Source organism: Oncorhynchus mykiss, chromosome 9, assembly GCF_013265735.2.
Source record: "Oncorhynchus mykiss isolate Arlee chromosome 9, USDA_OmykA_1.1, whole genome shotgun sequence".
NCBI lineage: Eukaryota > Metazoa > Chordata > Actinopteri > Salmoniformes > Salmonidae > Oncorhynchus > Oncorhynchus mykiss.
This window is the reverse complement of record NC_048573.1, coordinates 71,957,266-71,983,303: the sequence shown is the minus strand read 5'-3', so window position 1 is coordinate 71,983,303 and position 26,038 is coordinate 71,957,266. Positions and strand designations below refer to the sequence as shown.

Below are 26,038 nucleotides of genomic sequence, written 5' to 3'. Positions count from 1 at the left end.
ACCAACTACCCTGTTGTTATGTAGAATAGTCCTCAGACTTCTCCTCTACCCATAATGCAATGGGAACAACATAACCCAATTTAATTTTACTCCCTGATCATGCAATACAGCTTTATTTGTCCATTGTGAAACAGACACATGCAATGTTTCATCCAATCTATATTTGGTGTTTGGTTTGTACATTACTGTACCCACATTTGCACAGGATTGAAAGAATTAGCAAAATCTCAATTGGCAGAACCAAGCCAACACATACTGTAGCTGCTAAAACACGAGGAAGACACTTGTTCTGAATGATTCATTCATATTTAAATCATGAAGGTTTTATGTATTGAGATTTGAAAGGTGACATCTTTATTACATTTTAAAATGGCTGTATAAAGTTATAATACAATGTGAGAAAGTTCTGGAATCGTTACATCTTTGTATCTGCTGTGTAGTTCAATATTATTGAGGTGATTTTGCTTTGGGTTATTGGCTAATAAATCAACTTGTTCCTTTGATAAGTTTTCTGCTCTATATATATATATATATATATATATATATATATATATATATATATATATATATATATAGCATAAGAGTAGATTTTATTTTGTTAATGTTCAGAAAAACAACTTGATACAAGAATGTAAAATCAAACCTTAACAGATGAATGGTGAATAAAGTGACATTATCAGTCTGTCATCTTTAAATAAAGGTTGCATATTACTGCATTACAGAAAAATCTTCAAACTATAAACATCTCAACTTCAGATTCTGTACAGGAAGTTTCCCTCAGAAGAAAATTAACTATTTTCCATTCTGTAGCACAGGCCAGGGCTTTGTAGACCGCATTAGTTCCTCCAGTTCTTCCACTGATAACACTGTTCCCATCCCATCTCTCCATCTGCTCGTCTTTCTCCTCAACCTTCTCCGACACATTGTCCTCTGGATCTTTCTCATCTTCCTCCTCCCTAGAGTTATTTTGTCCTGAGTTGCGTCTGCTGTGCAGGGTGGGTAGTGAGGCCAGAGGAGCAGGGCTGTTTCCAATAGTCATGGGTCTAGGGCAATCCTCCCCTCCTTGGGTATCAGACTCTGGCTGGTTAGCAGGACCAAAGCACCGGTGCCACTTCTGTTGGGTGGCATGGCTGGTGTGCTACTGCTGCTGTCTCCAGAGCCAGGCAGCTGCTGCCTACCCTGTCCCACCTCCACCCCCAGGTTGGACCTGTTGCCTACCGTGTCCCCCTGTTCCTCCAACCCCAGGTAGGGCCCGTTGTCTACCCTGTCCCACCTCCAGGTATGGCCTGCTGTCTCAGCCTGGGGTGAACTTGCTTCGGAGGACTCTGAGGAAGATGTCACGATGCAAGGAGAAGCCCTCGGACAGATGGTCAACGGTCCATTCCTCTGGTAGCTCCTGCTTCAGATACCTGGGGTGCAGTCATTGGTGTGGTCAGTCTTTTGAGGCAAAACATTCACACAGTTGCAGATAGAAATGTAAGAAATAAAGCTAACATGACTCTCTCTTCTACCTAACAATCAAATATGTCATACACATTACATTTCTTTCTGACTATTTAGTAACATTTCACCCTTGCCTCACCTGATCTACTACATGGCGTCCCAGCTCAGCCTCCTCTCTGGAGCTTTAGACTCAGTCAGCTGTTTCCTGACAATATGGTACTTAACCATCCTGTCTCCTCCTCCCTTCACTGAAAACAGGGAAGGTGACAGTAGGCATTAGGCCTAGAGTGTGTGGTGATGACTTAATATCATATTTATCATCTTAGATGCAGTGTGGACCGATCGCTGACGGGGTGAAAGTGGCTAGTGTACCATGTAAGCTACTATTGTGACGGGGTGAAAGTGGCTAGTGTACCATGTAAGCTACCATTGTGACGGGGTGAAAATGGCTAGTGTACCATGTAAGCTACCATTGTGACAGTGCTTTTAACCAACACATCAACATGTCATTCTGCTACAGTAACAGGTATCCTACATTAGGATAGGCACCCTTCAATAGCCTGGTGGTCCCAGATCTGTTTTTTCGTCACCAACTGTCTCACGGTGGTTGTCAGAATGATCGCTTAAACAGACGCTTAAACAGACGTGGGACCAGGCTATGCCTATGGTTCAGTTTTTAGGATAACTGTTTCTCAACTGAGCCCCAGTCTGGACCTTGTCACCTACATCACCCATATCTTCTTCAAACCTCTCCTCCCGCCCACTGTCTATGTGGGCCGAGGCCCTGTGTGTCTGCCTCTGTTTCATCCAGGCATGCTGATTGCATGTAGACACTGTGGTTCAGTGACAAGGGTGCCAAGCTTGGAGGCTATCAGGGAGACCTGAAGGCTCACCACTGGTTACCAGAAACTACTTGAACAAAACTCTAAATCTGGCAGATTTATTTCCCCCTGGTCAGATCTAGCTAAAAAGGTAACCCCAATGCAATGGAAAGTAACCGTAGCTAGTATACAGAGCCGAACGCCTTAGATATCTAGATGCATACTCATTTCCGCTAACTTACATCCATTTAACATATCACAACGTGTTCAACAACCAGGTGTCTAGCTAACATGGATAGACAGAATAACCGTTTTATTCAACCAAATAAGATTCTCATGCTAGACCAGATATAATTTGCTTAAAAATATCTGGCTATGCTTGCTTATCTCGTGGAAACAATGTGGCACTTCCGCAAACATTCTACAGCCTACATCTGCACACACTGCCATCTACTGGAGAGGAATATAAAAATAAATGTAAAAAAAAGTCTCTACTTGGTCGAAAATACCAGACCACAAACCATTATTTTCCTAAATGCATTGATATTGATGCATTTAAAAAAAAAACTAATTTATGCAGTTGTAACGCTTGTTAGAGATAACATACTAAAATAAATACCGGGTGATAGATCGGCCATTTTCGTCTATCTTCGTCTAAAAGATCACATGAGTCTCTTCGGCATCGCTGTTGTTTTTCCATTTGCGCCATTTTGTTCGCTCACTTTGGTGATTGGGCTTTAGAACCCTGTACTGGAGCCAATCAGAAGGATACCGGACAGCGGAGACACGGTAAGAGAAGTCCGATTGAAGGCACGGATTGGTTTGTCATTGACCAACCAAATTACTAAACGCTACAAAATACAGGAATCGAATGTTTAAATTACGAACTCTTAATGATTTCAGTGTGATGTTAATAGAAACTAATTGCTTGCTAGTCAACTGGCGCGACCGAGATAAGAGTTGCACGATGAATGCAACGTTGCGTTTGAATGAAGCCAATAATTAATGGTTTCGTTTTTTTGTAAGCAAGCTAGTGATATACCCAAACATTCATGCATTTCCAACATGCCTCCGCTCTGTATGTGAGACTTTCTACAGACTACCGTAGTTGTTTTACTTGCTAGCTAGTAAACTATCCAGTTAGCCAACTAAGATCATATTTTTGGCCTTTTCTCAAGCTAACTAACGTTAGCGGTGTACAGTACCTAGCGACACGTTTTGCTAGCAACAGTATCAAACAAAGACTGAAGGTTTGGTAGGCTACAGTAATTGTTAGCTAGCTAGAACAAAGACGAGACAAAACTCGGCGCCACAATATGCCCTTCGACAAACGTGGCTATCTTTTGTATTGATTTGCTGCATGGTGTTTGTTGTATGCAGGCCATTCTGCATTCTATGGTCGGCAGATGGCGATGCTGAGTCGTTTCATTTTGCTGTCTAAACTCATTGTATTGCAGCCGGCAATACATTCGTATCTAAAACATTCTCCATTCAGGCTGGATAAGCTTCGATTTCCTCCTTTTAATATGACAAAATATGCATGCTTTCCTTATGAAACACACTTTTCAACCACCTGTGGCTAAATGCTAATCCTGAATGTTTAGCCAGTCTGGTTGCAGCAGTATTTTTTCTCTCACCCCTAACCAAATGCTGCTAAATGATTTAATTACTCTGTACATCAACATGTAAACTGAGTAGTGCCCCACTACAGACAATTGTAGTGTTTAATGCAAGATGGACAGTCTCTCCTCAGAGATCGCATTGGTTTTGGGAAATTGCAAAAATATGACCTTTTCATTCAAGACAGTTTCAGGTGTTTTCTTGCTAGTTAGTAAACTATCCAGTAAGATCATATTTTGGCCTTTTCTCAAGCTAACTGTCGTTAGCGATGTACAGTACCTAGGGAAACGCTTTGCTCACAACAGTAGCAAACAAAGAGTGAAGGTTTCAGTTCATAATAAAACGTGTTTTAGTTACTTTTTCCTCAACGTCTTTCTCTAATTCATTTCTCCAAGGGTTTAGGAGAGGGAGGTTAAAGTTAAAAGAGACAGGATTCACACTAACCGCATGGAGTTCCTGGATTATTTCCAGCGACATAAAACTGTTTTTAGAGACTGACGACAGACAGGGCCTGGTAGTGCTCCAGTTCTCCCTGTCAGAATAAGCAACCAGAGGACTTGGAAAGCATATGGACTCCTGTAGAAATGGCACTTCGGTTATTGTGAGTAACCTAGTTTAGGTTCCTCTAACTCTAGTGAGTTTATACAAACTCATCTCCTACCATTCTAAAAGATTGGAGACTGTCAGAAAATGTGGTTGTAACTTTCATTATTTGATTGGTATTCCATTGGTTACCTCGAGGGAGTGGCCCACACTCATTTGAATGTGGTGCTTTTTAAATGTTAGAGGAATCACAAGTAAAAAACCTTTCTTGTGAATGACCTCTTTACCGAGCGCAAAGTTGATTGCATGTTTCTCACTGAAACATGGCTGTCATCCGACTAGTGCTGCTCTTATTGAAGCCTCCCCCTGGACTACAGCTTTTCATACTCGATCGGAAAACAGGTATTAATGCTCTCAGCTGTAAGGACATTTCATTTGGCAACTTGGGGTATTTTGAGCATCATGCTATACTGACTATAACCCTGTATAGGACAACAAAGCGCTGTCCCACTTTCTTTACTGATTTCTCTGAATTATTGTATGTTGTCCTTGAGAACTATGATAAAAATCATTGTGTTGGGTGATTTTAATATTCATGTTGACAGACATAACTACAGTCATACTCTGGACCTGGTTATTACCAAGGGGCTTTCTACTGGACCTGGTTATTACCAAGGGGCTTTCTACTGGGCCCAGCCATGACTACAGCCATACTCTGGACCTGGTTATTACCAAGGGGCTTTCTACTGGACCTGGTTATTACCAAGGGGCTTTCTACTGGACCTGGTTATTACCAAGGGGCTTTCTACTGGGCCCAGCCATAACTACAGCCATACTCTGGACCTGGTTATTACCAAGGGGCTTTCTACTGGACCTGGTTATTACCAAGGGGCTTTCTACTGGACCTGGTTATTACCAAGGGGCTTTCTACTGGGCCCAGCCATAACTACAGCCATACTCTGGACCTGGTTATTACCAAGGGGCTTTCTACTGGACCTGGTTATTACCAAGGGGCTTTCTACTGGAACTGGTTATTACCAAGGGTCTTTCTACTGGACCTGGTTATTACCAAGGGGCTTTCTACTGGGCCCAGCCATAACCACAGCCATACTCTGGACCTGGTTATTACCAAGGGGCTTTCTACTGGACCTGGTTATTACCAAGGGTCTTTCTACTGGACCTGGTTATTACCAAGGGGCTTTCTACTGGACCTGGTTATTACCAAGGGTCTTTCTACTGGACCTGGTTATTACCAAGGGGCTTTCTACTGGGCCCAGCCATAACTACAGCCATACTCTGGACCTGGTTATTACCAAGGGGCTTTCTACTGGACCTGGTTATTACCAAGGGGCTTTCTACTGGACCTGGTTATTACCAAGGGGCTTTCTACTGGACCTGGTTATTACCAAGGGGCTTTCTACTGGGCCCTGCCATAACCACAGCCATACTCTGGACCTGGTTATTACCAAGGGGCTTTCTACTGGACCTGGTTATTACCAAGGGGCTTTCTACTGGACCTGGTTATTACCAAGGGGCTTTCTACTGGACCTGGTTATTACCAAGGGGCTTTCTACTGGGCCCACCCATAACCACAGCCATACTCTGGACCTGGTTATTACCAAGGGTCTTTCTATTGACATATCCTCTATTGTTGATGTTGCTTTATCTGATCAACACTGTATTTTTTACAAACTTTTTTACGTACCTGAACACATTATTAAGAAGCACTATCTGACCTCTGAAGTTGCTACAGATTTTATTATTGTGTCTGAACAATACACCATCACCTATTCTGCCTTCCTCTTGTGAGGATTTAGTTGATAACTTTTAATAACAAATGAAGGGAAACCACCGATGCCAGATCTCCAGTAAGGTTGAAAATGGCCACATCCAAACAGAGAGCCTCTTGGATGAGGTGAGGAAACGAATGCACTAAAGAGAAATTGTAGAGCGGAAGTGGAAAAAGTCAAAGTAGCAATGTCCATTATGATATTCTGAAAGAGCAACTTGGCAGATATAACAAGGCAATTAGAAATGCCAGATGAGGTTACCCTGGCGTGATGTTTTGATGTCCATGTAAATGCAAAACTACAACTCCCAGCCAGCTCTTGCACGTCATCTCTAGCGGACACCTTTGCAAACAGGTATTTTGTAAATTTAAAAACATGCACAAGACAGTTCACACAATTGTCCATTCTTTTTTTTTTTCGCCAATTTATTCATTACTACATGTAGCTAACATTATCCAGAGATTTTGTTTAACCTTTGCCTCCGTCCGTTCGGCAGTCTCGTCCAGATTATCATGGCATTTTTAGTTCTTTATGGCAGCCACTTTAGCATCTAATTTTTGGGGGGTAAATAGAGGCAAATATATTGATTAAAGTCACGTTGTGCTTAGATGGATTTACACGATTATAAAAACGGCACGCCAGGGTAAAGCCTACACGAAACAGCCCCTATTTTAAGTGTTTCTAAAATCCCCTATGGGGACAAATGAATGATGGGGGGTAAAAAACGATCGCAACCATTTCCCTGTTTGACCACTAGGTTTTTATGGGTATTATGACTCATACTGTGGTAGTCTATACACAACATCCGGGACTAACCCAAGATAGACCAGAGCCTGGAGTTTCCAATGGGAGCAAATGAAACATAGTGGGCAGAACAAGCAAGGAGGTGGGCAGAGCCAAGCACGAGCTAGCGAGATGTTTTTGGCATTTTCTAGCATTTTATGTGCATATTTCCATCAGAGAACGCCTACTCTGTGAAGTGCACGTGTGCAATAACTCAATTCACCCTTGCACTCCTTTTAAACAATCCTTTTTTTTAAAAAACAATTTTTAAACTTTGGTAAAGTCTACAAAATGTAGTCCACTTTTTGAAAACTGCATTGACATCAAAATATTTAATTGAGGAGAACATTTGCTAAATGTCAACCCAAGTCCATCTTCTCCCACTGCCGGCCACTGGGCTTCCCCTCATCCCCATATTTGGTAGTGAGTGGAAACGGCAACCGGAAGCACATTTTATATTTTCCGGTGAAATATCTGGCTCATTGTTCTATCTATTGCTAGCATGCTGTTGGAAAATGGTGTTTCATTGCCACTAATGTTAGCAATTACATGCTACCTGTTCCTATAGACTTCCAGTCGTTGAGCCAACAACTATCAAATTAAGCGAGTCTTGGCAGAAACATATATGACTAAATTTTTTAAAAAATGCAGCAGTGGGAACAATGAGGCCTCTGCTGCTAAATTAATATTGGGAAAACACTGTCATAGGCTATTATTGCTTTTGTGACCCTAACCTTGGTATTGACATCCCAACCTGCTTCACATTTTATTGACAAAACTCTGTACTTAACAGGAAGTGGCTATAACAGGAAGTGACAATAACAGGAAGTGACTAGCTGACCATGGAGTACACCACCGCCACCACCTCGACTGGGGAGCAGATAGTCGTGCAGACATCCAATGGACAGATACAACAACAGGTGGGTAACTATCTACTATGAGCTGCTGCTGGTTTGAATTAATTCATGTTCAAACATCTCAATCAGTTGGTCCTTAAAATCATATCTAGATTTTCTTTCAAATTTATGGGTGATTTAACAATATATATCTTGACCTCTAAATCAAATTTGTTGTACAATTTAAAAGGTCAAATACACTGCATTTCAAACAGTCCGCAATAATCTAATGAATTTGGAGCTGATGAAATGTACACCTAGGCTAAATATAAGCCTTCCACAACCATAACACATAACACATAACAACCATTTGTGTAGCAGGCATTATAGAAAATTAACACAGGTCTCATAAACAATCTCTCAAGCATAAGCTCATGTGCTAGTGAGTAGCCAGCTAATCTTTATTCCGACTTGGATCTATTTGCTCGCTAACAAGGTAGAACAGTTTAATTCTTATGAACTCTTATGAACTCTTTTGAAGCACGCCTCTGTTTCATGCAGTGCTACTCCAGGAAGTGAGTAGGAAGTGACGTTGCAGGGTAGCTCTACTCCAGGAAGTGACGTTGCAGGGTAGCTCTACTCCAGGAAATGACGTTGTAGGGTAGCTCTGTGCTGCCCGCTCTCATTGAGTTACTCAAGTTGAAGGCTGACCAGGGTACTGCAGGCTGCCATTAGCAACTAAGTTATCCTTCAAACTTCTTCTGTGTGCGATTTATATATATATTTTACAATATATATTTTACAATTACATTATTTAATAAAATAATTGGTTCAAGTACACTATATATACGAAGGTATGTGGACACCCCTTCAAATTAGTGGATTCGGCTATTTCAGCAGCACCCATTCCTGACAGGTGTATAAAATCGAGGACACAGACATGCAATCTCCATAGACAAACATTGGCAGTAGAATGGCCTTACTGAAGAGCTCAGTAACTTTCAACGTGGCACCATCATAGGATGCAACACTCACTACCGAGTTTCAAACTGCTTCTAGAAGCAACGTCAGTACAACAACTGTTTGTCGGGAGCTTCATGAAGTGGGTTTCTGTGGCCGAGCAGCCGCACACAAGCCTAAGATCACCAGGCGCAGTGCCAAGCGTCAGCTGGAGTGGTGTAAAGCTCGCCGCCTTTGAACTCTGGAGCAGTGGAAACACATTCTCTGGAATGATGAATTACGCTTCACCATCTGGTCGTCCGATGGAAGTATCTGGGTTTGGTGAATGCCAGGAGAAATTTACCTGCCCGAATGCATAGTGCCAACTGTAAAGTTTGGTGGAGGAGGAATAATGGTCTGGGGCTGTTTTTTCATGGTTCGGTCTAGGCCCCTTAGTTCCAGTAAAGGGAAATGTAAACGCTACAATATACAATGACATTCTAGACAATTCTGTGCTTACAATTTTGTGGCAACAGTTTGTGGAAGTCCATTTCCATTTCTGTGCACAAAGCAAAGTCCATACAGAAATGGTTTGTCGAGATCGGTGTGGAACAACCAACTCCATATAAATGCCCATGATTTTGGAATGAGATGTTCGGTCATACTTTTGGTCATGTAGTGTACACACCTCGAGTGTAATAGAAGCAATTATTGGTACTGTGATTGATTGTCTTCTAGAACTTTAATAAAAAAATGTATTCTAATATTGACCGCCATTTCCTGGTTGCTGAAATTCTAGTAGTTTGCCTAATTTCAGGTTATGTGACACAACAAGCATGTATAGTGTAGATTCATTGTACCATCTAAACTGCTGGGAAATATATTTTCAATAACCAAAAATATTGTATCTTTAGCTGTTTGTACCTGGTGGACAAAACCCGAAAGTAAAAGATGCAACAAAAAAAAAACTTTTTAAGAATGGGAAGCATAGAAATAGAACACACAGAACTGATCTACCACCTCATGACTTGCTTTCAATGAGAATGGCAGATCTACAACTCACATTTCTATGTGAATTTGGTCAGGTCACCCAAAAATGTTATGCTAGATGCTAGATGTTATGCTAGATGCTAGATGTTATGCTAGATGCTAGATGTATAATGCTAGATGTTATGCTAGATGCTAAATGTTATGCTAGATGTTTTGCTAGATGCTAAATGTTATGCTAGATGCTAGATGTATAATGCTAGATGTTATGCTAGATGCTAAATGTTATGCTAGATGTTATGCTAGATGCTAGATGTTTTGCTAAATGCTAAATGTTATGCTAGATGCTAGTTTTCTAAGGCTCTTTTTCATCTGTTTGACCACAAATCAAAGCCTTTGCTTAGTCCTCATTTTTAGGATGGAAAGTGGTATAAAAAAAAAATGAATATATGCCTTAATAAAAAACAAATATATATATTAGCTTTCATTTGACACCCAATTTGGTGAAATTCACTTGTTATTGCTCAACGGACATTTTACATGGAAATGCAATTATACTGCTTATATTATCAAACAATTGTTATCTCTCTGGGACGAGGTGTCTCTTGTTACACCTCTCTGGGACGAGGTGTCTCTTGTTACAACTCTCTGGGACGAGGTGTCTCTTGTTACACCTCTCTGGGACGAGGCGTCTCTTGTTATGGAGAATCACTGATATCAACATCGCCTTGCTTCCCCAAATATATCTACTCGGTGATGTGATCAAGATGAGCGATTCTGCTCCTCGCCTTGCTCAAAGTGATCCAACGGTGTGCTTTGTATGCTGCCTTGTCTGCAGACTCAGGGCACAGTGACGGCAGTGCAGTTGCAGACGGAGGCGGCCGTAATGACGGCCTCTGGCCAGCAGGTGCAGACACTCCAGGTAGTGGTGTGACCGCCGGCCTGACTGTCACTCAGTGTCACAGTGTACTTGCATGACCCTCGTCCACCCACCCATCTCAGTGCCCTGAGCACCGCTAGCATGCTAATTAGGCTATCGCTGTTCTGAACTGCGTTGTAACTCCTTTTTTAATGGAGGTATCAACATTTTGGAAACAATAATTCGGGGCCATCTTGTTGTTCATCGTATTTGACTCTGTTTTCCTCGTAGTGTCAACTCAAAGAACTGGCTCCATTCTGTGTGTGTGTGTGTATTTATCATTTTATTTCCTGTAAGCAGCAATGCTTTGTCAGGAATGTCAATTCATACGCCTGAATGGCATGCATGTCATTCTATGGAACTCTGGCTGTGCCATGAAACGGTTACTTTATATCAAGCTATACATTGAGTGATTTTTATTGTCAAATTTAAAAACAAATAAAGCAATGAACTTAACCCCCCCCCCCCCCCCCCTCCCCACACAGGTCCAGGGTCAGCCCCTGATGGTGCAGGTGAGCGGAGGGCAGTTGATCACGTCGTCAGGGCAACCCATCATGGTGCAGGCTATGGGTGGGGGACAGGGACAGACCATCATGCAAGTGCCTGTGTCTGGAGGACAGGGACTACAACAGGTGAGGAATGGGATGAAGAAGAAAAAACATATAGAAATATATTTACTAGAACCCATTCAATGAGGATGCAGTCAAATTGCAGTGGTCTTAGTGGCTTTTCCCATTCTAGTAATCATATTTCTTCGAGCCAGATTCAGGAGTTGGAACGATATTGTGAACACAAAGCTATCATCTGATCATGTTTCACTGTCAGATCCAGCTGCAGGGTGGACAGCAGATCCAGCTGCAGAACGGTCAGACGATCCATCTAGGGGGACAGCAGATCCAGCTGCAGGGTGGACAGATGTTACAGCTCGGGGGACAGCAGGGTCAAACCCAACAGATCATCATCCAACAGCCACAACAAGCCATCACAGCCGGACAGAACCAGGTGTATATACACACACACACACACACACACACACATGTACTGTGTGTTCCTGTATGTAGGGTCAGGAGTGGCCCTGTACTGTGTGTTCCTGTATGTAGGGTCAGGAGTGGCCCCGTACTGTGAGTTCCTGTATGTAGGGTCAGGAGTGGCCCCGTACTGTGAGTTCCTGTATGTAGGGTCAGGAGTGGCCCTGTACTGTGAGTTCCTGTATGTAGGGTCAGGAGTGGCCCCGTACTGTGAGTTCCTGTATATAGGGTCAGGAGTGGCCCTGTACTGTGTGTTCCTGTATGTAGGGTCAGGAGTGGCCCTGTACTGTGTGTTCCTGTATGTAGGGTCAGGAGTGGCCCTGTACTGTGTGTTCCTGTATGTAGGGTCAGGAGGGTCCCGTACTGTGTGTTCATGTATGTAGGGTCAGGAGTGGCTCTTTCTGTAATTCCTTTCCAATTGAGGCGTTATTTATAGGGATTCTTCTGGATTTTTGGCAATGAAGCCCACTATCTACTTCCCCAGAAGGAAGTTTGAGGTCGTTTTGTGAGCCAATGCTGACTAGCGTTACCCATAGACTTACAGTCATTGCGCTATCTGCTAGCATAGACTGACAGTCATTATGCTAACGCTAGTTGGCAACTGCGCTAGTTAGCAACTCCCTTCAAACTGCACATCGAACAGTATAACTTTAGACCGTCCCCTCGCCCATACCCGGGCGCGAACCAGGGACCCTCTGCACACATCAACAACAGTCACCCACGAAGCATCGTTACCCATCGCTCCACAAAAGCCGCGGCCCTTGCAGAGCAAGGGGGAACCACTACTTCAAGGTCTCAGAGCAAGTGACGTCACCGATTGAAACGCTATTTAGGGCGCACCGCTAACTAAGCTAGCCGTTTCAAATCCGTTACACGCGCAGATGTAAAAAATTGTCTCTCACGCTACAGAAACAGGAAACAGGAAACGGGTTCTTACTCCTATGAGCCGTTCCAGTTCGCACAAGCCAAGGCTCATGCTACGTACTTTACCAGTAGTCATATATGACCCAGTCCTGTGTGTTCCGGTGTGTTCCTACAGGGCCAGCAGATCCAGTTGCAGTAGTCCAGTAGTCATGTATGACCCAGTCCTGTGTGTTCCGGTGTGTTCCTACAGGGCCAGCAGATCCAGTTGCAGCAGGGCCAGCAGCTGGCTCAGACGGCTGACGGCCAGACCATCGTCTACCAGCCGGTCAACGCAGACGGCACCGTCCTGCAACAGGGTTTGTTTACATTACACACACACACACACACACACACACACACACACACACACACACACACTCACACACTCTCACACACTCACACACTTCCAGTAATATACGTTCTGTACATTCTCACAAGATGTTAGTTAAATGCCGTCACATACTGTACCTTCTGGTGCCGTGAGTGAAATGTCAATCTGATGACTATAGTAATGGTGATGGTGGTGGTGATAAGGAGGCTTTTTCTCCCCAGGAATGATCACCATCCCAGCAGGCAGTCTGACGGGGGCCCAGATGGTACAGACAGGGGGCGCCAACACCACCACTACCAACAGTGGACAGCAGGGCACCGTGACCGTCACCCTGCCGGTCTCAGGCAACATGATGAACACCGGTGGCATGGTCATGGTAAGGCCCCCCGCACCAGCAGATACACCCAGACATCCTGTTACCTATATCACTGAGGGGGTTGGATCACCGGGTCTGTTATCTCCTGGTCGTTGCAGAGTCTGTAGTGTGTCGTTGCAGAGTCTGTAGTGTGTCGTTGCAGAGTCTGTAGTGTGTCGTTGCAGAGTCTGTAGTGTGTCGTTGCAGAGTCTGTAGTGTGTCGTTGCAGAGTCTGTAGTGTGTCGTTGCAGAGTCTGTAGTGTGTCGTTGCAGAGTCTGTAGTGTGTCGTTGCAGAGTCTGTAGTGTGTCGTTGCAGCGCCCGTAGTGTGTCGTTGCAGAGCCCGTAGTGTGTCGTTGCAGAGTCTGTAGTGTGTCATTACAGAGTCTGTAGTGTGTCATTTCCTGGTTATTACAGAGACTGTAGTGTGTCATTTCCTGGTTATTGCAGAGTCTGTAGTGTGTCATTTCCTGGTTATTGCAGAGTCTGTAGTGTGTCATTTCCTGGTTATTACAGAGTCTGTAGTGTGCTATTTCCTGGTTATTACAGAGTCTGTAGTATGTCATTTCCTGGTTATTACAGAGTCTGTAGTGTGTCATTTCCTGGTTATTAGAGCCCAAACTGAATTCGCACACACATAATTCTTACCGAGACTCAGTAAGGTATTGGGCAGTGAATTAGATATTACAAAATCTCTATGGTATGGGGGTGTTTTATTGGAAACAATTGTCTCTTGTCAGGCACATGCCATGTGTGTGTTTGTCCCTCTAACTAGTTTGTCTCTCCCTGCTAGATGATGCCTAGTGGAGGTGCGGTGCCTGCTATGCAGCGTATCCCTCTACCCGGGGCTGAGATGTTAGAGGAGGAACCTCTGTATGTCAACGCTAAACAGTACCATCGCATCCTGAAGAGAAGACAGGCCCGCGCCAAGCTGGAGGCAGAGGGCAAGATCCCTAAAGAGAGGAGGGTGAGTAGCCTGGGTTAGTGTTAGTGTGTGACGACAGGCCCGCGCCAAACTGGAGGCAGAGGGCAAGATCCCCAAGGAGAGGAGGGTGAGTAGCCTGGGTTAGGGTTAGTGTGTGACGACAGGCCCGCGCCAAGCTGGAGGCAGAGGGCAAGATCCCCAAGGAGAGGAGGGTGAGTAGCCTGGGTTAGTGTTAGTGTGTGAAGACAGGCCCGCGCCAAGCTGGAGGCAGAGGGCAAGATCCCTAAAGAGAGGAGGGTGAGTAGCCTGGGTTAGTGTTAGTGTGTGAAGACAGGCCCGCGCCAAGCTGGAGGCAGAGGGCAAGATCCCTAAAGAGAGGAGGGTGAGTAGCCTGGGTTAGTGTTAGTGTGTGAAGACAGGCCCGCGCCAAGCTGGAGGCAGAGGGCAAGATCTCCAAGGAGAGGAGGGTGAGTAGCCTGGGTTAGTGTGTGACGACAGGCCTGAGCCAAGCTGGAGGCTGAGGGCAAGATCCCCAAGGAGAGGAGGGTGAGTAGCCTGGGTTAGGGTTAGTGTGTGACGACAGGCCCGCGCCAAGCTGGAGGTAGAGGGCGAGATCCCTAAAGAGAGGAGGGTGAGTAACCTTGGTTAGTGTTAGTGTGTGACGACAGGCCCGCGCCAAGCTGGAGGCTGAGGGCAAGATCCCCAAGGAGAGGAGGGTGAGTAGCCTGGGTTAGGGTTAGTGTGTGACGACAGGCCCGCGCCAAGCTGGAGGCAGAGGGCAAGATCCCCAAGGAGAGGAGGGTGAGTAGCCTTGGTTAGTGTTAGTGTGTGACGACAGGCCCGCGCCAAGCTGGAGGCTGAGGGCAAGATCCCCAAGGAGAGGAGGGTGAGTAGCCTGGGTTAGGGTTAGTGTGTGACGACAGGCCCGCGCCAAACTGGAGGCAGAGGGCAAGATCCCCAAGGAGAGGAGGGTGAGTAGCCTGGGTTAGGGTTAGTGTGTGACGACAGGCCCGCGCCAAGCTGGAGGCAGAGGGCAAGATCCCCAAGGAGAGGAGGGTGAGTAGCCTGGGTTAGTGTTAGTGTGTGACGACAGGCCCGCGCCAAGCTGGAGGCTGAGGGCAAGATCCCCAAGGAGAGGAGGGTGAGTAGCCTGGGTTAGGGTTAGTGTGTGACGACAGGCCCGCGCCAAGCTGGAGGCAGAGGGCAAGATCCCCAAGGAGAGGAGGGTGAGTAGCCTGGGTTAGGGTTAGTGTGTGACGACAGGCCCGCGCCAAGCTGGAGGCAGAGGGCAAGATCCCCAAGGAGAGGAGGGTGAGTAGCCTGGGTTAGGGTTAGTGTGTGACGACAGGCCCGCGCCAAGCTGGAGGCAGAGGGCAAGATCCCCAAGGAGAGGAGGGTGAGTAGCTCGGGTTAGGGTTAGTGTGTGACGACAGGCCCGCGCCAAGCTGGAGGCTGAGGGCAAGATCCCCAAGGAGAGGAGGGTGAGTAGCCTTGGTTAGGGTTAGTGTGTGACGACAGGCCCACGCCAAGCTGGAGGCAGAGGGCAAGATCCCCAAGGAGAGGAGGGTGAGTAGCCTGGGTTAGGGTTAGTGTGTGACGACAGGCCCGCGCCAAGCTGGAGGCAGAGGGCAAGATCCCCAAGGAGAGGAGGGTGAGGAGCCTTGGTTAGGGTTAGTGTGTGACAACAGGCCCGCGCCAAGCTGGAGGCAGAGGGCAAGATCCCCAAGGAGAGGAGGGTGAGTAGCCTGGGTTAGGGTTAGTGTGTGACGACAGGCCCGCGCCAAGCTGGAGGCAGAGGGCAAGATCCCCAAGGAGAGGAGGGTGAGTAGCCTGGGTTAGGGTTAGTGTGTGACGACAGGCCCGCGCCAAGCTGGAGGCAGAGGGCAAGATCCCCAAGGAGAGGAGGGTGAGTAGCCTTGGTTAGTGTTAGTGTGTGACGACAGGCCCGCGCCAAACTGGAGGCAGAGGGCAAGATCCCCAAGGAGAGGAGGGTGAGTAGCCTTGGTTAGTGTTAGTGTGTGACGACAGGCCCGCGCCAAACTGGAGGCAGAGGGCAAGATCCCCAAGGAGAGGAGGGTGAGTAGCCTGGGTTAGGGTTAGTGTGTGACGACAGGCCCGCGCCAAACTGGAGGCAGAGGGCAAGATCCCCAAGGAGAGGAGGGTGAGTAGCTTTGGTTAGGGTTAGTGTGTGACGACAGGCCCGCGCCAAGCTGGAGGCTGAGGGCAAGATCCCCAAGGAGAGGAGGGTGAGTAGCTTTGGTTAGGGTTAGTGTGTGACGACAGGCCCGCGCCAAGCTGGAGGCAGAGGGCAAGATCCCCAAGGAGAGGAGGGTGAGTAGCTTTGGTTAGGGTAGGGCTTCAAATCTAATGTTATTTGTCACATGCGTCGTAAACAACAGACTAACAGTGAAATGCTTACTTAAGGTCCCTTCCCAACAACGAGGAGAGTGAGTACACAACAGGTGTAGACTAACAGTGAAATGCTTACTTAAGGTCCCTTCCCAACAATGAGGAGAGTGAGTATACAACAGGTGTAGACTAAGTGAAATGCTTACTTAAGGTCCCTTCCCAACAATGAGGAGAGAAAAAAGAAAATATACATCATTTAACACAAGGAATAAATACACAATGAGTAACAAGAACTTGGCTACAGTACCGGTCAAAAGTTTGGACACGCCTCCTCATTCAAGGGTTTAACTTTGGTTTAACAATAACTTGCACAGTGTACCAGGGAAAGGAGGTAATTGAGGTAGATATGTACATATAGGTAGGGTTAAAGTGCCTAGGCGACAGGATATATAATAAACAGTAGCAGCAGCGTATGTGATGAGTCCAGAGTTATTGCTAAAATGATCAATGCAGATAGTCCAGTTTGTTATTGATTAACTATTTAACTATTTATCCGTCTCATGGCTTGGGGGTAAAAGTTCAAGGTCCTTTTGGATCCAGACTCGGTGCATCGGTACCTCTTGCATTGCGGCAGCAGAGAGAACGGTCTATGACTTGGGTGACTGCAGTATTTGACTTTTTTTTTTTAGAGCCTTCCTCTGACACCGCCTGGTATATAGAGGTCCTGGATGGCAGGGACCTTGGCCCCAGTGATGTACTGGGCCGTACGCACTACCCTCTGTTGCTCCCTGCGGTCAGATGCCAAGCAGTTGCCGTACCAAGCAGTGATGCAGCCAGTCAAGATGCGTTCAATGGTGCAGTTGTAGACATTTTTGAGGATCTGAGGGTCCATGCCAAATCTTTTCAGCCTCCTGAAGGGGGGATAGGCGTTGTCGTGCCATCTTCGAGACTGTGTTGGTGTATGTGGACCATGATAATTCCTTCTGATGACCTAAGGCAACGCCGACGAGGAAGGAAAGCGGGACTCCAAGCTAGGCTGAAAAGACGGGCTACACGGCCTCGTCTTCCTCATATTCTGATGTCCAATCACTGGAACTCTGAGCAAGGCTTCAAACGCAAAGGGGCATCAGGGAAGTCTTTATTTTTACTGAGACGTGTCTTACGGACAACACACTCGACTCGACTATTCAACCAGATGTCTTCTCCTTATTTCCAATGACTCGAACAGTGGCTTCTGGTAAGAGTCGGTCGGTCAGGGAATGTTTCCTCATAAACAGTTCCTAGCATACCGAAGATGAAAACATTGCGAGCTGCTGTTCACTCGTCCTGGAGTTTCTGATGCTAAAATGGCGACCCCACTATATGCAGTGTTTTTCTTTATTTTGACTATTTTCTACATTGTAGAATAATAGTGAAGATATCAATACTATGAAATAACACATATGGAGTCATGTAGTAACCAAAAAAGTGCTATACAAATCAAAACATATTTGAGATTCTTCAAAGATTTTTCAAACCCTTTGCCTTGATGAAGGCTTTGCACAATCTGAAGAAATTTGACATGCCGCCCCAGGTCCTCTCCAAATACTATCCCAGCACCATCGAGAGTGTTGCATCCTGGCCCGGTAAGGGAATTGCTCCATCCACTACCGCAAGGCCCTCCAGAGGGTGGTAAAGACGGCCCAATACATCACTGGGACCGTGCTTCCACCCATCCAGGACATCTACTCAAAACGGTTCATAATAAATTAGTTAGATGTAAAATTGCGAGGCTAAGCTCTCCTTGGCAAAAACATCAAAGTTAATGACACATTTATTAAGTGAGTTATTTTAGATAAATTCTGACTTTTGAGGAAGTGTATACTGGCTACAGCTTCTCAAAGTAGTACTATTGCTTTTTCAAGCGAAGGTCTTTTACGGGAGTATGCGAGCACACTGGTTCAGTTCGGCTAGCCGAGTTTAGCAAGGCACCAGCCAACTGAAGGATGATGAAGCCTTAAACACTCACCACTGAGGGTCCCCCGTGTTGCGGGTCAGCATGGCGGATGTGTTGTTACCTACCCTCACCACCTGGGGGCAGCCTGTCAGGAAGTCCAGGTTCCAGTTGCAGAGGGAGGTGCTCATTCCTAGGGTCCTGAGCTTAGTGATGAGCTTGGAGGGCACTATGTTGTTGAACGCTGAGCTGTGGTCAATGAACAGCTTTTCTCATGTAGATGTTTCTCTTGTCCAGGTGGGAGAGGGCAGTGTGAGGTGCAATAGAGATTGTGGTCGGGCGGTATGCGAATTGGATTGGACTCAGGATTTCTGGGATGATGGTATTGATGTGAGCCCTGTCCAGCCTTTCAAAGCATTTCATAGCTAGAGTTGAGTGCTACGGGGCGATAGTCATTTAGACAGGTTACCTTGACGTTCTTGGGCACAGGGACTATGGAGGTCTGCTTGAAACATGTAGTTCTTACAGACTGGGTCAGGGAGAGGTTGAAAATGTCTGAAGACATTTGCCAGCTGATCAGGGCATGCTCTTAAGTATGCGTCCTGGTAATTTGTCTGGCTCCGCGGCATTTTGAATGTATTTTTTTATTTTGTGAACACATTTTTATTTCGTATTTCCTTGTGAATGTTAACCTGTTTTAAAGGTCTTACTCTCATCGGCTATGGGGAGCGAGATCAGACAGTCGTCCAGAACAACTAGGGCTCTCATGCACAGTTCAGTGTTGCTTGCCTCGAAGCAAGAAGGAATTTAGCTGGTCTGGTAGGCTCGCGTCACTGGGCAGCTTGCGGCAGTGTTTCTCTTTGTTATCTGTGATAGTTGCGAGCGTCAGCTGACGTAGTAGAGTATGAGAGGCTGAGAGAAAGACCCCCCAAAGAGAAGAGGATGAGTCAGAATGGTCTCACGCTTTTCTGAAGGGCTGTCACTATGGAGTATGAGAATTGATTATGTTCTTCTGATGCTGGACTGAAAAAAAACTGTGTTGTTAATGACTAACATTTGTCTGTCTCTGTTTTTCAGAAATACCTGCATGAGTCCCGTCACCGCCACGCCATGCAGCGCAAGAGGGGAGACGGAGGACGCTTCTTCTCTCCCAAGGAGAGGGAGGAGATGGCCCTGGCCCTGGTAAGAGAGCTGGTGAAGGGGAACCACAACCAGACATTCAGGAGGGGACGAGTTGAGGTTCTACTGGCTGCTTCCTCACTATAACCGCCATTATACAATTTAAAGAATCCTTACTAGTGCCAGTCTTTTCAGGTTTTATAAAAATACACATAGATGATAATGATAATAATAATAATAATAATAATAATAGCTTTTAGAATGGGAAATGCTGTAATGTACAGTGCATTCGGAAAGTATTCAGACCCATTGACCCACATTTTGTTACATTACAGCCTTATTCTAAAATGTATTAATTAGTTTTTTCCCCTCTCATCAATCTACACGCAATACATTTTTGCAAATTAAAAATAAATCATAATAATTAAATATCACATTTATGTAAGTATTCAGACCTTTTACGCAGTACTTTGTTGAAGCAACGATTACAGCCTAGAGTCTTCTTGGGTATGACGCTACAAGCTTGGCACACCTGTATTTGGGGAGTTTCTCCCATTCTTCTCTGCAGAGCCTCTAAAGCTCTGTCAGGTTTTATGAGGAGCGTTGCTGCACAGCTATTTTCAGGTCTCTCCAGAGATGTTAGATCGGGTTTAAGTCCGGGCTCTGGCTGGGCCACTCAAGGACATTCAGAGACTTGTCTCAAAACCACTCCTGCGTTGTCTTGGATGTGTGCTTAGGGTCGTTGTCCTTTTGAAAGGTGAACCTTTGCCCCAGTCTGAGGTCCTGAGTGCTCTGGAGCAGGTTTTCATCAATGATCTCTCTGTACTTTTCTCAGTTCATCTTTCCCTCAATCCTGACTCGTCTATCAGTTCCTGCCGCTGAAAAACCTCCCCACAACATGATGCTGCCACCACCATGCTTCACCGTAGGGATGGTGCCAGGTTTCCTCCAGATGTGACGCTTGGCAGTCAGGCCAAAGAATTCAATCTTGGCTTCATCAGACCAAAGAATCTTGTTTCTCATGGTCTGAGAGTCTTTAGGTGCCTATTGAAAATGTGCCTTTTTTTACTGAGGAGTGGCTTTCGTCTGGCCACTCTACCATAAAGGCCTGATTGGTGTAGTGCTGCAGAGATGGTTGTCCTTCTGGAAGGTTCTCCATCTCCACAGAGGAACCCTGGAGCTCTGTCAGAGTGACCATCGGGTTTTTGGTCACCTCCCTGACCAAGGCCCTTCTCCCCCGATTGCACAGTTTGGCCGGGTGGCCAGCTCTAGGAAGAGTCTTGGCGGTTCCAAACTTCTTCTAATTAAGAGCGATGTAGGCCACTGTGTTCTTGGGGACCTTCAATGCTGCAGAATTGTTTTTGTACCCTTCACCAGATCTGTGCCTCGACACAATCCAGTCTCGGAGCTCAACGGACAATTCCTCCGACTTCATGTCTTGGTATTTGTACTGACATACACTGTCAACTGTTTGACCTTATAGGTGTGTGCCTTTCCAAATCATGTCCAATCAATTGAATTTACCACAGGTGGACTTGAGAAACAGCTCAAGGATGATCAATGGAAACAGGATGCACCTGAATTCAATTTTGAGTCTCATAGCAAAGGGTCTGAATACTTATGTAGCTAAGGTATTTGTTTTTTTATTTTTAATACATTTGCTAAAATCTCTAAAAGCCTGTTTTCGCTTTGTCATTATGGGGTATTGTGTGTAGGTTCATTGCTATTTAATCCATTTTAGAACAAGGCTGTAACGTAACAAAATGTGAGGGAAAAAGTCAAGGGGTCTGAATATTTTCTGTACATGATGTTATAGAATGTACATGATACATGTTTAGGTTGACTGGTACCTTCATCCTTCCTCTCTCTCGCCTTCTCTTCCTCAGCAACAGGCAGAGCTGGCCGCCCAGGCAGGAGAAGACGATGTAGCACAGATGGTCCGAGTTTCTTAGCACCTACAACCCCCGACCACCCCTCCGTCAGCCAGTCGAGGCCCTCTGAGCCCCCCCCCCCCCCACCCAGCTAGACAGCACCCAGCTACACCTCTCATCTCCTAAGAATAATAATAATTGGATTGGATTGATAGAGCACTTCTCCAGACACTCAAAGTTCTTTACAATGTAAGGAGGAAACTCATCCAAGAACTACAAATATGTAGCTCCTATCCGGATAATGCCATGGCAGACATAAACCTGTATTCTCCCACCACCTCTTGCCCCTATACTCAACAATATGATATCCCTATGACTGGTGTCCTCCATGATGGGTCACTATGAGTTAACTTTAACCCTTGACCTCCCAACTCCCTGGTCTTCCAGGCCTGGCTCTGTGACTGACCGCAGTGCCTGAGGTATTCAGTAAGATGTGAAAGTTAAGATTTACTGGGACTGTAGCGCTCTGTCCTGGAAACCAAGACAACGATGAGATGTTTCACCTGCATAATACCACCGGTCAATGATTTCATGTTTGCTGACGAAGTCATAACTGACGGTAGTTAGTTGCAGAATACATTTTGTTTGGTCGTAAAAGCAGCTCATTTTTGTTGTTGTTGGTGTGTTTCACAAATGCAAAAAAAAACTGTTTACAAATTCAGCTGTAAAAGAGTCAAAATGATGGAACACTTTATTGTTGCCCTGTATGTGTATTTTGTTGAAACATGCAACACCATAGAAGCCCAGCCTTGGTCCATAAGGATTGTCAAATATTGTCTCCAAAAATGGATATTAGTTAGAACGTTTTTTTTGTAAGCACTTCTCAGCAGGGTCCAATTTCAAAATGTTCTCATAGAGGAACATTTTAATTTCAGTTTACTTCCTGAATTGAAATGGAAGTGACCCCTTAGTCTTGCATTTCAGATGTGATTGCAATATCCAGCCCCCAGTTATTGTCTGTACAGGGAATGTGTATTTTATATGACTTTTTTTTTAATAGACACATTGATGTTGACACGACGTCTGAGTGACCCGTGTACTTTGTCTGATTTACTTTAGGGCGTCTTTTTTTATTTTTTTTTTGAAGAGTACGTTTTCTATTCTTCTGAAGCAGTCCTCCAAAACATTATTTTTTTTGTTTTTTTTTGTGTGGTTGACGCCATTGTTTCAAAGAGCTCATCTGTTCATTAAATTCTATTACGTTGACTTGAAGTCACTTTTCTGGTTCTGTATGTTTTCATTGATCATATTTTATCTAGTGTGTGTGTGTGTGTGTGTGTGTGTGTGTGTGTGTGTGTCCGTGCGCGCGCTTGTGTGTGTGTTGATTTCCTCCTGTTTAGGTTCTAGTGAGGATGAATTTATCAATGTATCTTAACACCTTTTATCAGTAGATAACAGTCACAGAGAACTATACTTGCGAACCTTGACCGGTGGCCACCAATGATGCTCCTCTCCTCTGTCTCGCCCGGCAGGTGACAGGAGAGGCACGTAATTGGTGGCCAGTGGTCACACACAGTATCTTAGCACTTTTAACAGTAGATAAAACAACTGCAGAGAACTACTGTATCCTTGTGACCCTTGTACATGTACACAGTCTCATACGTTCCAGGTAGCTCCAACCCTTACAAACCTGTTAGCAGGAAGGATGTTCAGAATAGCACTAACATTCAGCTATTCAGAATTCAACCTACAGAACACAACATATGACTTATCGGGCGGCTCAGCGGTCTAAGGTAACAGCATCTCAGTGCTAGAGGCATCACTACAGACCCTGGTTCGATTCCAGGCTGTATCACAACCGGTCGTGATTTTGAGTCCCATCGGGTGGCGCACAATTGGCCCAGCGTCGTCCGAGTTAGGATTTGGCCGGGGTAGGCCGTCAATTCTAAATAACATTTTGTTCTTATTCACTGACTTGCCTAGTTAAATAAAGGTGAAAAAACTTTTTTTTTGTCATTATTAAAATCCATCTAAAGATTCAAAACAACAATTGAAGAACATCAAACCCTCTAGCTACTGACTCCACTGCTACAACTTCTCAAAATAATAATCGTCTTCTCAGAATCGTATTACAGAAGAGGGAAGGTGGCGACAAAATGGCACCTTCTGAACCTGCTCTCTCTGAAGACTATTTCTCCTGTCCTGTGTGCTGTAACAGCTTCAAGGATTTAGTTTTCCTACCATGTACCCACAGCATCTGTAAAGTCTTGTCTGCGGAAAATTCTGGAAACAGAAGAAATCTCAGGAATTTCCAGTGTATCAGAAAATATTTTCAATGGACCTTCCTGTGACCTGGTCTTAAAGAAACCTGTGGTTAGGTCTTTGTAGGATAGAAGTCTGAGAGCTTCAGCTGGGTCTGAGGTACAGGAGGGGAGGCAGAGAGCTTCAGCTGGGTCTGAGGTACAGGAGGGGAGGCAGAGAGCTTCAGCTGGGTCTGAGGAAGGGAGGGAGGGAGGGAGGCAGAGCTTCAGCTGGGTCTGAGGGAGGGAGGGAGGGAGGCAGAGAGCTTCAGCTGGGTCTGAGGTACAGGAGGGGAGGCAGAGAGCTTCAGCTGGGTCTGAGGGAGGGAGGGAGGCAGAGCTTCAGCTGGGTCTGAGGAAGGGAGGGAGGTAGAGCTTCAGCTGAGTCTGAGGGAGGGAGGGAGGGAGGCAGAGAGCTTCAGCTGGGTCTGAGGTATAGGAGGGGAGGCAGAGAGCTTCAGCTGGTTCTGGGGGAGGGAGGGAGGCAGAGCTTCAGCTGGGTCTGAGGGAGGGAGGCAGAGCTTCAGCTGGGTCTGAGGTATAGGAGGGGAGGCAGAGCTTCATCTGGGTCTGAGGTATAGGAGGGGAGGCAGAGCCTCATCTGGGTCTGAGGTATAGGAGGGGAGACAGAGAGCTTCAGCTGGGTTTGAGGTACAGGAGGGGAGGCAGAGCTTCATCTGGTTCTGAGGTATAGGAGGGGAGACATAGAGCTTCAGCTGGGTCTGAGGTACAGGAGGGGAGGCAGAGAGCTTCAGCTGGGTCTGAGGGAGGGAGGGAGGCAGAAAGCTTCAGCTGGGTCTGAGGGAGGCAGAGAGCTTCAGCTGGGTCTGAGGTACAGGAGGGGAGGCAGCGCTTCATCTGGGTCTGAGGTATAGGAGGGGAGGCAGAGAGCTTCATCTGGGTTTGAGGTACAGGAGGGGAGGGGAGGCAGAGAGCTTCAGCTGGGTCTGAGGTACAGGAGGGGAGGCAGAGCTTTATCTGGGTCTGAGGTATAGGAGGGGAGACAGAGCTTCAGCTGGGTCTGAGGGAGGGAGGGAGGCAGAGCTTCAGCTGGGTCTGAGGTACAGGAGGGAAGGCAGAGCTTCATCTGGGTCTGAGGTATAGGAGGGGAGGCAGAGCCTCATCTGGGTCTGAGGTATAGGAGGGGAGACAGAGAGCTTCAGCTGGGTTTGAGGTACAGGAGGGGAGGCAGAGCTTCATCTGGGTCTGAGGTACAGGAGGGGAGGCAGAGAGCTTCAGCTGGGTCTGAGGGAGGGAGGCAGAGAGCTTCAGCTGGGTCTGAGGTACAGGAGGGGAGGCAGAGGGCTTCAGCTGGGTCTGAGGGAGGGAGGCAGAGAGCTTCAGCTGGGTCTGAGGTACAGGAGGGGAGGCAGAGCTTCATCTGGGTCTGAGGTACAGGAGGGGAGACAGAGAGTTTCATGCTTAAACATACAGTACCAATCAAAAGTTTGGAACCACCTACTCATTCCAGGGTTCTTCTTTATTTTATATTTTCTACATTGTAGAATAATAGTGAAGACAAACTATGAAATAACACATATGGAATCATGTAGTAACCAAAAATGTGTTAAACAAATCAAAATGTATTTTGGATTTTAGATTCTTCAAAGTAGCCACCCTTTGCCTTGATGACAGCTTTGCACACTCTTGGCATTCTCTCAACCAGCTTCATGAGGTAGTCACCTGGAATGCATTTCAATTAACAGGTGTGCCTTGTTAATTTGTGGCATTTCTTTCCTTCTTAATGCGTTTGAGACAATCAGTTGTGTTGTGACAAGGTATGAGTGGTATACAGAAGATAGCCCTATTTGGTAAAAGACCAAGTCCATATTATGGCAAGAACAGCTCAAATAAGCAAAGAGAAATGACAGTCCATCATTACTTGAAGGTCATGAAGGTCAGTCAATACGGAATATGTCAAGAACTTTTAAAGTTTCTTCAGGTACAGTCACAAAAACCATTAAGTACAATGATGAAACTGGCTCTCATGAGGACCGCCACAGGAAAGGAAGATCCGGAGTTACCTCTGCTGCAGAGGATAAGTTCATTAGAGTTAACTGCACCTCAGATTGTAGCCGAAATAAACGCTTCACAGAGTTCAAGTAACAGACACATCTCAACATCTATTCAGAGGAGACTGTGTGAATCAGGCATTCATGGTCTAATTGCTGCAAAGAAACCCCTAATAATAGTTCTGATGTCTTCACAATTATTCTACGATGTAGAAAATAGTCAAATAAAGAC

At 45.8% G+C, this 26,038-nt stretch overlaps 1 protein-coding gene and 1 long non-coding RNA gene across 6 annotated transcripts; one reads left to right on the top strand and one right to left on the bottom strand.

Annotated features, from left to right (window-relative positions):
* Window positions 1-554: 554 nt before the first annotated feature.
* Window positions 555-2,977, bottom strand: LOC118936690. Its single transcript, XR_005053366.1, has 3 exons — window positions 2,884-2,977; window positions 1,583-1,691; window positions 555-1,409 (listed from the first exon to the last, which is right to left on the bottom strand). It is a non-coding gene; the product is annotated as an uncharacterized LOC118936690 (long non-coding RNA).
* LOC110531271 (nuclear transcription factor Y subunit alpha) lies at window positions 2,919-22,766 on the top strand. Of its 5 annotated transcripts, none has more exons than XM_036988927.1 (10): window positions 2,919-3,053; window positions 7,794-7,920; window positions 10,601-10,684; window positions 11,167-11,313; window positions 11,507-11,683; window positions 12,824-12,929; window positions 13,147-13,319; window positions 14,091-14,264; window positions 19,582-19,686; window positions 21,510-22,766. In XM_036988927.1, the coding sequence occupies exons 2-10, from the start codon at window positions 7,843-7,845 to the stop codon at window positions 21,573-21,575; spliced, it is 1,110 nt and encodes a 369-aa protein (XP_036844822.1). In that variant the 5' UTR covers window positions 2,919-3,053; window positions 7,794-7,842; the 3' UTR covers window positions 21,576-22,766. The 5 variants fall into 5 exon arrangements, with proteins under 5 accessions (XP_036844822.1, XP_036844823.1, XP_036844821.1 ...); XM_036988928.1 differs by having other exon boundaries at window positions 10,601-10,687; window positions 13,165-13,319; XM_036988926.1 differs by having other exon boundaries at window positions 10,601-10,687.
* Window positions 22,767-26,038: the final 3,272 nt, after the last annotated feature.